The 14,093-nt window shown below is 44.9% G+C and overlaps 1 protein-coding gene across 6 annotated transcripts in view; it reads right to left on the bottom strand.

Annotated features, from left to right (window-relative positions):
• INPP5A (inositol polyphosphate-5-phosphatase A) overlaps positions 1-14,093 on the bottom strand; it is a 390,659-nt gene that overhangs the window by 127,932 nt on the left and 248,634 nt on the right. For all 6 annotated transcript variants that reach the window (XM_061635624.1, XM_061635629.1, XM_061635628.1 and 3 more), the window contains one exon: positions 12,502-12,586. In XM_061635624.1, coding sequence (XP_061491608.1) covers positions 12,502-12,586 — 85 coding nt within the window. The remainder of the gene's footprint in view (positions 1-12,501; positions 12,587-14,093) is intronic.

Consider the following 14,093-nt stretch of genomic DNA (forward strand, 5'->3'; position numbering starts at 1 on the left):
GAACCTTTGAACCTTGATCGCCCAGAGGATGACAGCGCAGCCCATTGTGGCGCCAGTTCCAGTCAAGTCTCCCATGGGGCTACCTTCACACTATGGTGGCCAGAGTGACCAGTTCGCCATGTTCCTAGCCCAGTGCGAATTGTACTTTCGCGTACGCCAAGCCGAGTTTCCGACCGATGATGCAAAGATGGTGTTCATTATCAGCCTCCTGGAGGGGGAGGCGGCCAAATGGGCCACCCCGTACCTGATCAAAAATGACCCTGTTTTGCAACAGTATACAGCTTTCATGACTGTCATGTCTGAAATGTTCTGTGATCCCCAACAGAAGGAGACAGTTGCCCGCCAACTGGGGACCTTGAAGCAAGGAAAGGGTTCTATGGGGGTGTATAACAACACATTCCGGTTCTTATCCCAAGAAATGGATTACAATGGCCCAGCCTTGCTGTACTTTTACAGGAATGGACTTAGTTTGGAAGTACTGGACGAGTAGGCGCGCTCCACTCTGCCAAACACCCAAGGGCTTGATCCAGTTGTGTATGCAAATAGACAGTTGGCTCGAAAAATGTTGGTTGGAGTGTAGAACAGAAACCTCCCATACCCAGGCACCGTTACTTCTCCCCCGCGTGCGCTATCCACCTAGTGTGGGAACCTCAACTCTGTCAGGGGAGGAGCCTATGCAAATCGGAGGGACCAGACTGCGCTTGTCGGAGGAGGAGAGGGAGAAGTGCAGGAAAGAAGGACTCTGTCTATATTGCGGGAAAAGCAGACACCTGGCCCGAGGCTGCCTTGCCAAGGCAGGAAAGCCCCAGATGCCGAAAAACTACAAATCCCAGCTCTCACAGAGGCTGGAGAGTTGGGAGGCAAGGTGACAACTTGGCCTCCACAACAACCGCTTCCGTCCCAAGGCGCTCTGCTGCTGCCCATCCGGATTACTTTGTCCTCGGGGCAGAGTTTTCAAGCCAAGGGTATGATTGACAGTGGGGCCTCATCAAGTTTCATGGACAGTGATTTCGTTCGGAAGCATGGCATTCCGATCCGAAAACTGGAACAACCTCTGGCAGTTGAAACCATAGATGGACGGCCTTTAAAGTTGGGGAAGGTGACCAGAGCAACGGAGAAATTAGAAATGGAGATTCCCGGGCATTGAGAAGAACTGGCATTTTACGTGGCATCCTTGCCTCATTTCCCGGTGGTGTTCGGAATGCCTTGGTTGGTCCAACACAACCCGATTATTTTCTGGGACGAGGCAGTGGTGGTATTCACCTCAAGGTACTGTCATCAATGCTGTCAGCCATCGAAGGAGCTTGAGCCGGAGGTGGTGGCTGGAGTGCTTCCTCAAGAGGAAGCATCCTTACCTGCTAAGTATGAGGAGTTTCGGGATGTGTTTAACAAGAAAGAGGCGGATCAACTACCCCCCCACCGCCCGTACGACTGCACCATAAACTTGATGCCAGGGGCACGTATCCCTGCTGGACAGATCTACTCCTTGTCGGAACTGGAGCTGGCAGTGCTGAGGGAATTTTTAGACACCAACCTGAAGAGAGGCTTTATCCGTCGCTCTCAGGCTCCGGTTGGGGCACCTCTGCTGTTTGTCAAGAAGGAAAGTGGAGAATTACACCCATGTAACGATTACAGAGCATTAAATCAGATCACCATCCCCAACAGCTACCCCTTGCCACTCATCAAAGAGATGTTGGAGCAGTTGCAATCCGCCAAGATATACACCAAGCTGGACTTGAGGGGGGCTTATAACTTGGCACGGATGAAGGAGGGGGATGAGTGGAAAACTGCGTTTAAGACATGCTATGGACAGTATGAGAATCTAGTGATGCCTTTCGGATTCTCCAGCGCCCCAGGGGTCTTCCAAAATTTCATGAATGACATCTTCAGAGACTATGTGGATCACTTTATGATTGTGTATTTAGATGATATTCTGGTTTATTAGGACTCCCTCAAGGAGCATGAAGCACACGTGCGAGCTGTATTGCAGAGGCTGTGGGAGCACCGCCTCTACGCCAAGTTGGAAAAGTGCGGTTTTGATCTGACCACGTTGGACTTTTTGGGGTATCGCATTTCACCAGCAGGGGTGGAGATGGATCCCGGGAAGGTTCACTGCGTCCTCACATGGCAGCCCCCCAAAACCAAGAAGGACCTACAGCATTTCCTGGGATTTGCCAATTACTACCATTGCTTCATAGCTAATTATTCTGACTAGACAGCCTCTCACTGAAACTGTGGTTTGCTTCAGAGCCCATGTTGCACCATGCATACCCCACACATCCCTTTGTGGTAGAGATGGATGTGTCAGACGTAGCCATCGGTGGGGTTCTTTTGCAACCAGCACAGAGAGACCCTGCACTTACTTCTCACGGAAATTGACTGATACTGAACAAAATTACACCATGTGGGAAAAGGAATTGCTGGCCATCCGGGATGCCTTTGAAACTTGGTGACATCATTTGGAGGGGGCGCAGCACGAGACTGAGGTGCACACAGACCATCGGAATTTAGAGAGCCTCCACACCGCCCGCAAGCTCAACCATAGACGGGTGCACTGGGTGCAGTTTTTCACACGCTTCCATTTTAAAATCCATTATATTCCTCTAGCCCAGAATAAGAGAGCCGACACTCTGTCCCGCAAACCAGAGTACTTGGAGAACCGCACCCTGAAGTTGCAGCAGTTCATTATTCCCCCTGAGAGGGTGGTAGTCGGTGCATGTCTGGATTTCCTGGGTGTCTGATCTACGTGAGGCACAAGAGCAGGGCCCATTCGTCAAGGCAAAGCTCTCTGACTCTGCCACGCAGTCTGGCTCGGGGCAGGAGGGCTTTACTTATATCACAAGGATGCCATTTATGTGCCCCCTAGAGAAACATGAGCCAGAGTGCTGCGTCAGTGTTATGACTCCCCCACCACAGGGCATTTTGGGGTCTTTAAGACTTTACAAGCAGTAACCAGGGAGTTTTGGTGGCCCCAGATGAAGAAGGAAGTGGAGCACTATGTTCGATCTTGCTCCACTTGCACACGGGCCAAACATGTAACGGAACGGCCGGCAGGGATTCTAGAACCACTCCCCATTCTGCAGGGCCCCTGGCGGATGGTCACCATGGACTTTATCACAGATCTCCCTGCCTCGCTGGGGAAAACCACAGTGTTAGTAGTGGTGGATGCCTTCACGAAAATGGCTCATTTCATTCCGTATACTGGACTCCTCAATGCACAAGAGACAGTCCGTTTGTACATGCAGCATGTGTACTGGTTGCATGGTCTGCCGGATAGTCTGGTCTCAGATCGAGGGACTCAATTTACAGCACAGTTCTGGCGGGCAATGTGGCAATTACTACAGAGTGAAGTGAGACGGTCTTCGGCTCATCACCCACAGACTGATGGGCAAACAGAAAGTGAATGCTATCCTAGAACAATATTTATGTTGTTATGTCAATTATCAGCAAGATAATTGGGTCTCCTGTTTACCCTTGGCAGAGTTCGCTTTCAATATCGCCATGCACCCTCACATGCAACAGATGCCTTTCTTCGCCAACCTAGGGTACCACCCTCAAGCTTTTGCCGCCCCTCGAATCAACCCATCCATCCCGGCGGAGGAGAAGTTTGTACAAGAACTTCAAGCCATGCAACAGCTTCTGAAGGAGCAGTTGGATCAGGCCAAGGAGAACTGTAAGAGAAGTGCCGACCAGCATCGCCCAGAGGGGCCCTCCATCCAAGTGGGAGACAGAGTATGACTGTCTATGCACTATTTGCCTATGCTGGGTCGCTGCCACAAGTTGCAGGATCGGAGAATGGGACCTTTCGAGGTGGAAGCACAACTGAAGCTACCCCCCACTTTCAAAATACACCCTGTATTTCATCACTCTCTGCTGACGCTGGAACATCCTCCCGACCCACATCAAGCACAAGTGGAGCCATCTCCCCCCCTCTCAGTGAATGGGCAGGAGGAGTATGAGGTGGAGCAGATCCTAGACTCGTGGAAGCGCCGGGGCCATCTCCAGTACCTAATACACTAGAAGGGATATGATCCATCCGAACATTCATGGGAAACAGCAGAGGACATGCACGCCCCAGACTTGGTGAGAGACTTCCATGAAGCTTATCCAAATAAGCCCAGACCTCGGGAGTGGAGGGAAATGGTGCATGGAGGGAGAGATGATGTTGAGCCCCAGCTCCCTCAGGGGGATCAAGGAGGGGGTCTGGATGAGCTTCAGCTCCCTCAGCTAGAGCAAGGGGAAGAATCAGAGGGTGTTGAGACTTTCGAGGACAATGAGGGAGGGGGTGTGGTTGATACTGTGCCAGTTCCCACAGACAGTTCTCCCGCCGAAGAAGACTTCGCTCCACCTCCAGACGCCCCAACAGAGCCATTGGGGAATGTCCTGGTGCACGCACCAACTCCACCCACCCTGAGCTCCCCTCCTGACACTTCAAATGCTTCCCCACCTCCTGAAGCCAAGCCGCTATCTATTGAGCCTGTACTGTCAGATGAGCCGGTGGAGGCATGCGCCTTTCATGAGAAGCGCTTAGGTCAGAGGGAGGGTCTTCGAAGGAGTCAGAGATTACAGGCGAAGACCTTTCCTACTTAAGGCAGTGCCCCCCAGACCTGGGTGCTGAGTCAACTTTCTTCACACGCTGCAGAGTATGCTCAAGTAGATTAGTTAGGAACAGTAGTGAGTTAGTATAGCTAATTCTATGAAGCGCGCTGCCTTTGATGTTTCAATTACTTTAATAAAACAAGAATTAATTTCATCCTCGTCTCCATCTCGTGACTCGCACTCTGGGCAGGACAGTATCTCACATGACTCCAACTGTCTAGAACAGGGATGGGGCACCTTTTTTAGCCAGAGGACCGCATTTCTCGCTAGGCAACCTTCCAGGTGCTACATGCCAATGGTGGGCAGAATCAAAATCAAAAGTGGGAAGAGCAACAAATGTTAATTTTACCTTTGTACAATAGGCTAGTCTCTGGACACACTCACACACCCCTCTCTTATCATCCAACCAGGCAGGCATTTTCAGAGTTCAAAGATATATTATAGCCAGGCAAAAACACCCAAGGAGGATACAAAGCAGGACTAATGAGGGGTATGGCCTAGACGGAGAGAGGTTATGTGGCTAGGGAGAATCCCAAGGGTTACACACAGAGGCTTGGCTGGGGAGCTGTAGTTGGGCCTCTGGCCTGATATCCCCTCATCTGGCAGAAGCATGCATATAGTTCTCTTGACAGATCTCTGTGAATGCATTCTAGTTTTTAATCCCCTAGATTGGATTTGGATGCCCAATCTACGTGCAGAAGTGACAATGCATTCAAAACACTCACAAGTGCTGCTCTGTTTCTTTCAATAGAGGCAGCAGATCTGCAAGCACATTCTATTGCTGTTGTCATTGAAAGCGATACCATGGTTCACAGGTGTATGGGCTCTGGGCATACCTCAGTGCTTGTGCAAGGCTCCATCTAGATCATCACGATAATAACCCATTCCACATTCTTTTATTCTGTTTATTTTTCAGTTCAGCAAGACGCTTTTCCTAACCCATACCTGCTTTTCTTGGTCTCCTGGACCATCTACGTCTCTCATGTACAGTGACACAGAAGTTCATAGCAAAGATATTCTGGTGCTTTGGAAAGTCTTTCGCTCCTGCACCTAAAATCTTGAATGATGATTTATTGCTTTTTAATTATAATTTAATATGGTCAATAAGGTGCCAGCTGATTTATGTTACTCTATATAGCATAGAAAATCTATTTTTGAAACAACCCATATATCTTCTCTTTTAGTATTTCTGGTGAGAATGTCTTTGGAAATATACTGATTTGTGTTGCTGTTTAGGTAGGCAGATCTAATAATTCAATGCGTCAGATCTGTCGCTTGGAGTTTACCTAAATGTTTGACAGTATCATTTCACAAAGAAATATTTCTTGATGGAACGAAGAGGTGAAGAAGGGAAAGTGTCTTATATTCAGCTACTTGTACTCATGTAAGAAGTAAGAGCTAATTTATAGGTGACCTTCGCAGCATGGTTACCGTGACAAAGCAGCTCTCTCAACTTGGCTCCAGTGCCAAATGAGTAACATATGAGAGGTGTTCACACATTACACTGGAGTATGCTTCTGAATATCAGCTGCTGGAAACCACAGGACAGGAGAGTACTGTTATGCTCAGGTCCTGCTTGTAAGCTTTTCATAGGCATCCAGTTGGCCACTGTGAGAACAAGATGCTGGACAAGATGGGCCTCTGGCCTGACCCAGTAAGCTCTTTTGTTCTTACATTCAGCAAGTGTACAATCTGTGTACTTGTGTGCACAGTAGTTGAGCTGTAGAAATCAAACTGGTACAGTCTTTCACACAAACCTTTGGACATATGTAGAGAAAGCTTGTACCTGTGTTCAGTGTAACATGTGAATAAGCCTACAGAATAATGAATAATAATAGAATAATGTGATACTTCTGACACTAGAACCACACTGTTCTACACTTCATCAGAGCCTCTGACACTACCTTTGTCCCAATGGGATTGGTTTAACCATGTTTACAATAATAACCTGGCTGTTTCGGCAGGCCTATGGGACTTTTGGGTAATCTCGTTTTATTCTGTAAAGATGTGGGTGGGTTTTGATTATGTAGAGTTGCTGTTCATTTGTATTTATATGTTATTTTATTCTTTTGTACGTCGCCTAGAGTGGCCGTTCAGATAGGCGACTTAGAAATAAAATTTATTTATTTATTATTTATTTAATGTCAACCCTATTCAAACATTCAAAAGAACACACACAGCCTCAAACTGGGGAGATGGAACAGCTGTGCACATACCAACACTACCTGCAATTCCTCTCGCACATGGGGTGCACTCAATCCAACCCCCACCTTCCTAGAAGGTCTGAAGAGAGTTTGTAAGAGCATTCTGCTGAACATGCTAAGAAGGCTCCTTGAGATCAGGCAAGATTCCCAGTCATTTATTTTTATTGTGTTTATTTAGCAAGATTTATATACAGTTTAAAAAGAAACCCTCTAAGCGGTTTACATAAAATGGTAATCCCAATCATGGGGAGGTGTGTAAATAGCTGAAGGTCCTTACACGTTGCCCTACAGACTTTTCTGCTCAGTGTGGGAAGGTCAGGAATGGAGTGGACATGCCTGGTGCACCTGCACCTGCTCCTCGTACTCATGTGTTGATTTGAATGCTTGGATAGAGCTTATGTCACCACTGCACTGTAGATACCAGCCATCAGGAAGCAACATTGCCATGGCACTCCAGAAAAGGTAATGTATGAATCAGCTTTCAGAAAGGTGGCAAAGAATTGGTAGAGAAGAATAAGAGAGCAATTTATTCCATTTGCATCCTACCCTGCCTCCAAAAACCTCAGGGTGGCAGACATGGTCCCCTCTCCTATTTTATCCTTAAAACTATATTGTGAAGCAGGGCAGGCTGAGGTTCATGGCCAAAAAGTGAATTGAACCTAGGTCTAAGTCCAGCATGTCACACTGGCTCTCACACTAGCAAAGCCACAGGAGACCACAGAGACATCCCAGAAGCACATCCATGCACATGTCTGTGTTCTTGTTCTGTAACCAGAATGCTGAGCTAGGGCAGACCACTAGTTGTTGTTTTTTCAGCATGGTAATTCCTGTGCTTTTGTAGCACTCCAAGATTAAAGTGCAACATTTAACTGTACAACCATGGAGAAATTCCTAGCTACAGGAATCAGTTTTGTGCTTGGCTTCCAAGGAGTGGTTTCTCTCCTTTCCCATTAGCATTTTGTACCATATATGCCAGCAGCACATCATGAGAAACCATCTCTCCTTTCCTCCACAAAGAAAGGGGGAGGAAAAGAAAAGTAGTGACTCTTTCACAAGCAGGGCTTTTGCTGGAAGCACAGAGGTTGGAGAGGGAAAATCACTGTTGGTGAGCAGGAAAATGAGTACATGGAATCCTATCCATTTGGGTTCCCAGGACGCTTCAACAACTCTTCCTTTCTGAGTCTTTCTATTATCACAATAAGTTTTCTCACGGAGTAGTCATGTTATCACAAAATGGGCTGAAGTGTACCCTGTTCTTAAGGCATTGTAAAGGATTTGTAATTTTTCTTTTACAACTTGGTACATCCCCCTCTAGCATGCACACCTTAACGTGGGGAGGGGGTTTCAGAATAGTGAAGAAGCGGAAAGCAATGCCGCCAGGAGTCTAGACCAAGAGGCTAGACTCCTAGCAGGGGCATCCAAGGTGGAATGGTCAAAGCTGAGACACCAAACTAAGATGCATCCAGACTCAGAGGAAGGCAATGGTAAACCACCTCTGAATACCTCTTACCATGAAAACCCTATGAACAGAGTATCCAAAATGCAACACTAGATAGTGTTGGAAGATGAGACCCCCAGGTCAGAAGGCACTCATTCAGTTACTGAGGAAGAACAATGGACAAGTACGAGTAGCGGTGTGACTAATGATGCAACTGAGTCAAGGCCGAAAGGAAGCCCAGAGGTTGAAGCACACAGATATAAAAGGATAGTCCAGAACTGTTCCAACATACACAATAGGAACATGGAATGTGAGAAGCATGAACCAGGGAAAGTTAGAAATTGTCATGAAAGAAATGGAACGTATCAATATTACAATACTTAGAGCAGCCTTTCCCAACCGGTGTGCCTCCAGATGTTGTTGGACCACAACTCCCATCAGCCTCAGCCATTGGCAATGCTGGCTGAGGCTGATGGGAATTGTGGTCCAACAACATCTTCAGGCAAGCTTTTGGCGTGGGTTAGGTTTTATTATTATTGTTGAGATTTTTAATGTTTTAATGTATTTGTATGTTTTTATTTTGTATGTCGCCCAGAGCGGCTGGACAGCCAGCCAGTTGGGCGACTAATAAATTTAATAAGATAAATAAAAATAAATGAACATCTGGAGGCACACTGGTTCAGAAAGGTTGACTTAGAGTAAGTGAATTAAAATAGACGGGAATGGAACACTTCCAATCAGGCAACTACAAAATATTTTATCCAGGAAATGATAAATTAAGAAGAAACGGGGTTGCTCTAATAATGAGAAGTGATGAAGCAAAAGAAATTAGGAGCTATAACGCAAGGTCTCAGAGAGTAATATCAATGAGATTAAACAGGAAACCTATCAACATAACCATCATCGAAGTCTATGCTCCAACAGCAAGCACAGAAGAAGAGGAAATGGTGAGATTTTACGCAGAAGTACAGGAAGAATTGATCACACACCAAAACAGGATAATCTGATGATCATGGGGAACTGGAACACAAAAGCAGGGAATAGAGAAGAACTAGGAATTGTGGGGAAATGGGGCTTAGGAAATAGAAATGAAGCAGGAGAAAGACTTACTGAATTTTGTGAAGCCAATAATTTGTTTCTTGCAAACACATTTTTTGAGCAACCGAAAAGACAACTGTACACGTGGACATCACCAAATGGTAAATATAGGAAATCAAATCGATTATATAATTGGAAGCAGAAGATGGAGAAGTTCTATACTTTCTGCGAAAACAAGACCAGGAGCAGACTGTGGTACAGATAATGAACTGGTAATATAGAAAATCAGAGTAAAGCTAAAGAAGAACAACAAAGCAATCATAATGCCAAAATACCATTTAAATAACATCCCAGAAGAATTTAAAGATAAAATAAGGAACAGATTTGAGGCTTTAAACCTAGATGATAGAGAACCAGAAGAACTATGGAGTGAAGTCAGAGACATCAGGGAAAAACGCAAAAAGACAATACCTCTAGTTCAAAAGAGAGAAAGACCTCAATGGATGACTGACGAAACTCTTAAAATGGTTAAAGACAGAAGGAAAGCAAAAGGAAAAGAAGACAGAAACATGGTTAGAACCCTAAATGCAATAATATAGCGACTAGTACGTAGGGACAAAGAGAACTACTACAATAATTATTGTACAAAAATAGAAGATAATAAAAAAGGTAGGACCGCCCAGAGAGCTTAGGCTATGGGGCAGTATACAAATGTAAATAATAATAATAATAATAATAATAGAACAAGGGCCCTATTCCAAAAGATTAGAGAAATGAAAGGGAAATTCAAACCAAGAGTAGGGATGTTGAATAATCAACAGGGGAACACACTGACTGACTGAGATAAAATAAAAAGAAGATGGAAGTAATACACTGAAGAACTATATAAAAGAGATGCAAGGATGACAGATTCATTCACAGAGGAACTGTATGATGAAGAATCAGAAATTTTAGAATGTGAGGTAAAAGCTGCACTTAAAATACTTGAAAGAAACAAATCACCAGGAACAGATGGCATACCAATTGAGCTGCTACAAGTTGCTGAGACTTAATCTGTCAAAATTTTGAGAAAAATTTGTCAACAAATATGGGGAAAAAAACAATGGCCCACAAACTGGAAACATTCAATATACATCTCAATTCTGCAGAAAGGGAATCCCAGGGAGTGCAATAATTATTGAACTATTGCCTTAATATCCCATGCAAGTAAAGTAATGCTCAAGATTCTACAACAAAGGCTCTTCTTACCATATATGGAGCAAGAAATGCCAGATGTCCAAGCTGGATTTAAAAAGCGAAGAGGCACCAGAGATCATATTGCAAATATATGTTGGATAATGGAACGGACCAAGGAATTTCAGAAGAAAATCACCTTGTGCTTTATAGACTACAGCAAAGCCTTTGATTGTGTAGATCACAAAAAACTATGGAATGCTTTAAAAGAAATGGGGGTGCCACAGCATCTGATTGTTCTGATGTGCAACCTATACTCTGGACAAAAGGCTACTGTAAGGACAGAATATGGAGAAACTGACTGGTTCCCCATTGGCAAGGGTGTAAGACATATATGGAAAGCGGAATTGGACCAAGATGAAGAAGGTGTTAAAGTTGAAGGAAGATATGTGTTCTGCATACAGATTAAACAAATAGGGTGATAAAATACACCCCTGTCTTACACCCTTCCTTTTATGCACACAGGGGCAGCTTGCCTGGTGGGACAGGGCCGCAGCCAAACCTCTTGGTAGCAGTAGTGCCATCACTTACTGAGAAGGGGAGGGGCAAGGTGGTGGCAAGGCTGGGGCTGGGTGGGCATATAGCGCTGACCTCACTCCTCCTGGTAAGTGGTTGCTATGCTGCTGCCAGGAGACACTTGCTGTGGCTGTGCCTCACCAGGCAAGCCACTCCAGCATACACAGACAAGCCATGTTTACAACAGGGCCATTGCAAAATATTCTGCCACCTGTGGCAGAGTGGCATTGCTTCCCCATGCACCACTCATATGCACTGACTTTCTCACTCATTTTGCTGCTGCATTAGTGGCAACAGCATGAGTGTGCCAAGAGCTTCCCACCCACAAATGCCTCAGTCTAAGCAAGAATTCTAGGGAACATAACATCCCTGAGTGAAATGGCTCCAAACAGCATCCGTGCTACTGCTGCTTTGCCAAAAGCCCTAATTTAAAAGTTAAGAGTAGCAAATGTTAGACTTCCACAATGCCTCACTCTGAGCAGGGCCAGCAGCAGACATGAGTAGGCCCTTGGGCACCACACTTCAGCAGGCCCTTGGCACAGGGTCACAATGCTCCCAAGCAACCCCTCACATGCAGCTAGTGTGGGCTGAAAGAGGCCTGGCCACCACCTCCTGCGTTGCTGCATCAGCATGGGAGGAGTTGCCTGGGAGGATTGAACTCCCACTCTGTGATCTGTTACCCCTTACCTCAAGCTGCAAATCACACCCCATGACCCAATGCCGGTGCGAATTGTGGAGTGGGAGCTCCACCATTCCTGCCCTAGCCTATACATTTAGGAGGGGCCCTTCTGAGCCACAGGTGTCCTTGGGCCCATGCATAACCTGGCCATCCGCTGGCACCGGGCCTGGCTCTGAGAAAGAACCCTCAGAGTCATTGGAGAACCTTAGAGGAGCATTGTTGACCACTTTGCTACAGTGACAAAGCACCAGCAGCACACCTAGAGCAATAAATGGCAGTGGGTGAGTGGGTGGCCAAAAAAGGGTGCACTGCTATTTCCATTGCACCACCTTAAGTCTCAACGTGGTTAACAGACAGGGCTACCCAAGCATGTTCACTACCCAGAATATCTGCACTAGACAGCCCTTCATGGATGCTACTTTAGTTATTTAAATATCTTTAACCAGACAATTCAGGTTCTCATGGGAGCTCAATGGCATCAGAAAAGAAAATTGGTTTCTCTGCGACCACAACATGGCACCTTTTAAAAAAATGCTGAAATTTGCCTATGTCAACTCCCATTCCATCTACCGTTCTGTTTCAGCTTCAAGGGGAGTGTACTAAGTGTGCCTGTAGCATTGTGATGGGGGTTCAGGACACCCAGACTGAACATTTTTGATGTTTGATATGGCCAACTTGGCCTATTAGAGAATGTATTTTTCTGCAACCTTAATACCCATTTAAGTTCCTTAAGCATTTTTTTAAAAAAAATATTCAGTGGGGTCCAGATGTAAAGAAAAGAGAAAAGGTCCTACCTCTACCACTGACTTTGCATCCAGTCGAAAGTTGAAATCTCCAAAGACAAAATATGAAATTCTCTCAAATCGCTGATCTATAATTCTGAAAAGGCATACAAGGAATAAAAATTAAATGCAGTATGCTCAGCTATATGTGCAAGGAAATAATGTTTAAAGTATCTGACAAAAACAATACCTAGAATTATGAGTGCAAAGAGGTTATATGTGCATGCCCATGAAACTGTTACTAAAACCCTGCCAAGGTGGTGGTGGGAAGAAGGTCTCCAAGATGCCATCAGGCATGTACACTATCCACAAGCTCCTTAAACCAACAGCTCTATGACAGGGATGGAGAGGCCCAAGAATTGCAGGATCCACTTGGTGTTTTTGTTCATTTGTTTGTTTTAAATAGAACCCAGAGTTCCACCAGTTGGAGCCTGGTGCAACGGTCATACACACAAAATGAAAGAATTCTGAGCCGAGGAATTTTTTTTTTAGTATCAGAACTAAATAGATCTTTCATTCTTTCTGCATGCATACCCAATCCGCAAGCTTTATTCATTTCAGCAGTATAATTTAAGGGTGGTAGCTTTGTGTGTGTGTGTGTGTGTGTCATTTTGTTGCTGTTATCATTAAACAACCTGGAATCAGAAATCTTTGCTGATCTACTGAAAATCAGCCAGGGACCTATCAACAGAACCAGATCTATCTTCTGCCCACCCCTGATCTGAGATGATTCTGTACAATGCCTGGAACCATCCTGGAGGAACTTCCCTGCTGCTGACAGAAAAGGATGATGAGCAGGTGCACATACTTGGTTGTATTTGCATGGGGCCATATTCAGGCAACAAAAATGGGCAAGGGCTAGCCATTAATGTGTATAATGTCTCTTGTCAACCTGCCTCAGCCCTCTCACCAGTTTGAAGTGAGGCTATATATCATTTTAGGTTACTTCCACTGTTCTTCACTGTGAATTGACTAGTAGCAGTCAACATGAAACGGGATCCAAATGTAGAGATGTGAAGGCTCGGAAAAAAACAGAAAAAATTTGGGGGGAAATGGGGTTTTCCCTTTTTTTCCTGAAGCCTTTTTTGTTTTTCCCCCGAAAAATTGGAAAAAATGAAGAAATGTGGATTATGGAATGTTTTATTTTAGCATGATGAAACCGAAATTTTCAGAAAAAATGGAAAAATGCAGTATCAGCACTTTTTACAGACTGAAAGTCACTTTGTTACTTCAGGAACATAAAATGTAATTATGTACAAGTTGGTTTGGCAGAAAATTATCACATTTGGTATATTAAAAGTACATTTTATTCAAACAATTATTACAAATTGAATTTACCTTTTTTAAATTTTTACTTTTTTGTAACAAATGGAGCTATAAGCTTCTGAACTGTAAGGGACCTCTTTCATTTTGCCAGTTTATGAGGACCAGGCAAAAAAAACATTTTTTTAAAAAAACAGAAGAGACCATCAACATTAATAACAAAGAAAATTATTTATTACTCCTCTAGCCCTCCACAGTGGCAAGCAGATATAAACTACCCATACCCATAAAAAGAACTGAGGAAAAGGGGGGACCAAGATTCAATGAAATATTTTATTCAT

This window comes from Rhineura floridana, chromosome 7, assembly GCF_030035675.1.
Source record: "Rhineura floridana isolate rRhiFlo1 chromosome 7, rRhiFlo1.hap2, whole genome shotgun sequence".
NCBI lineage: Eukaryota > Metazoa > Chordata > Lepidosauria > Squamata > Rhineuridae > Rhineura > Rhineura floridana.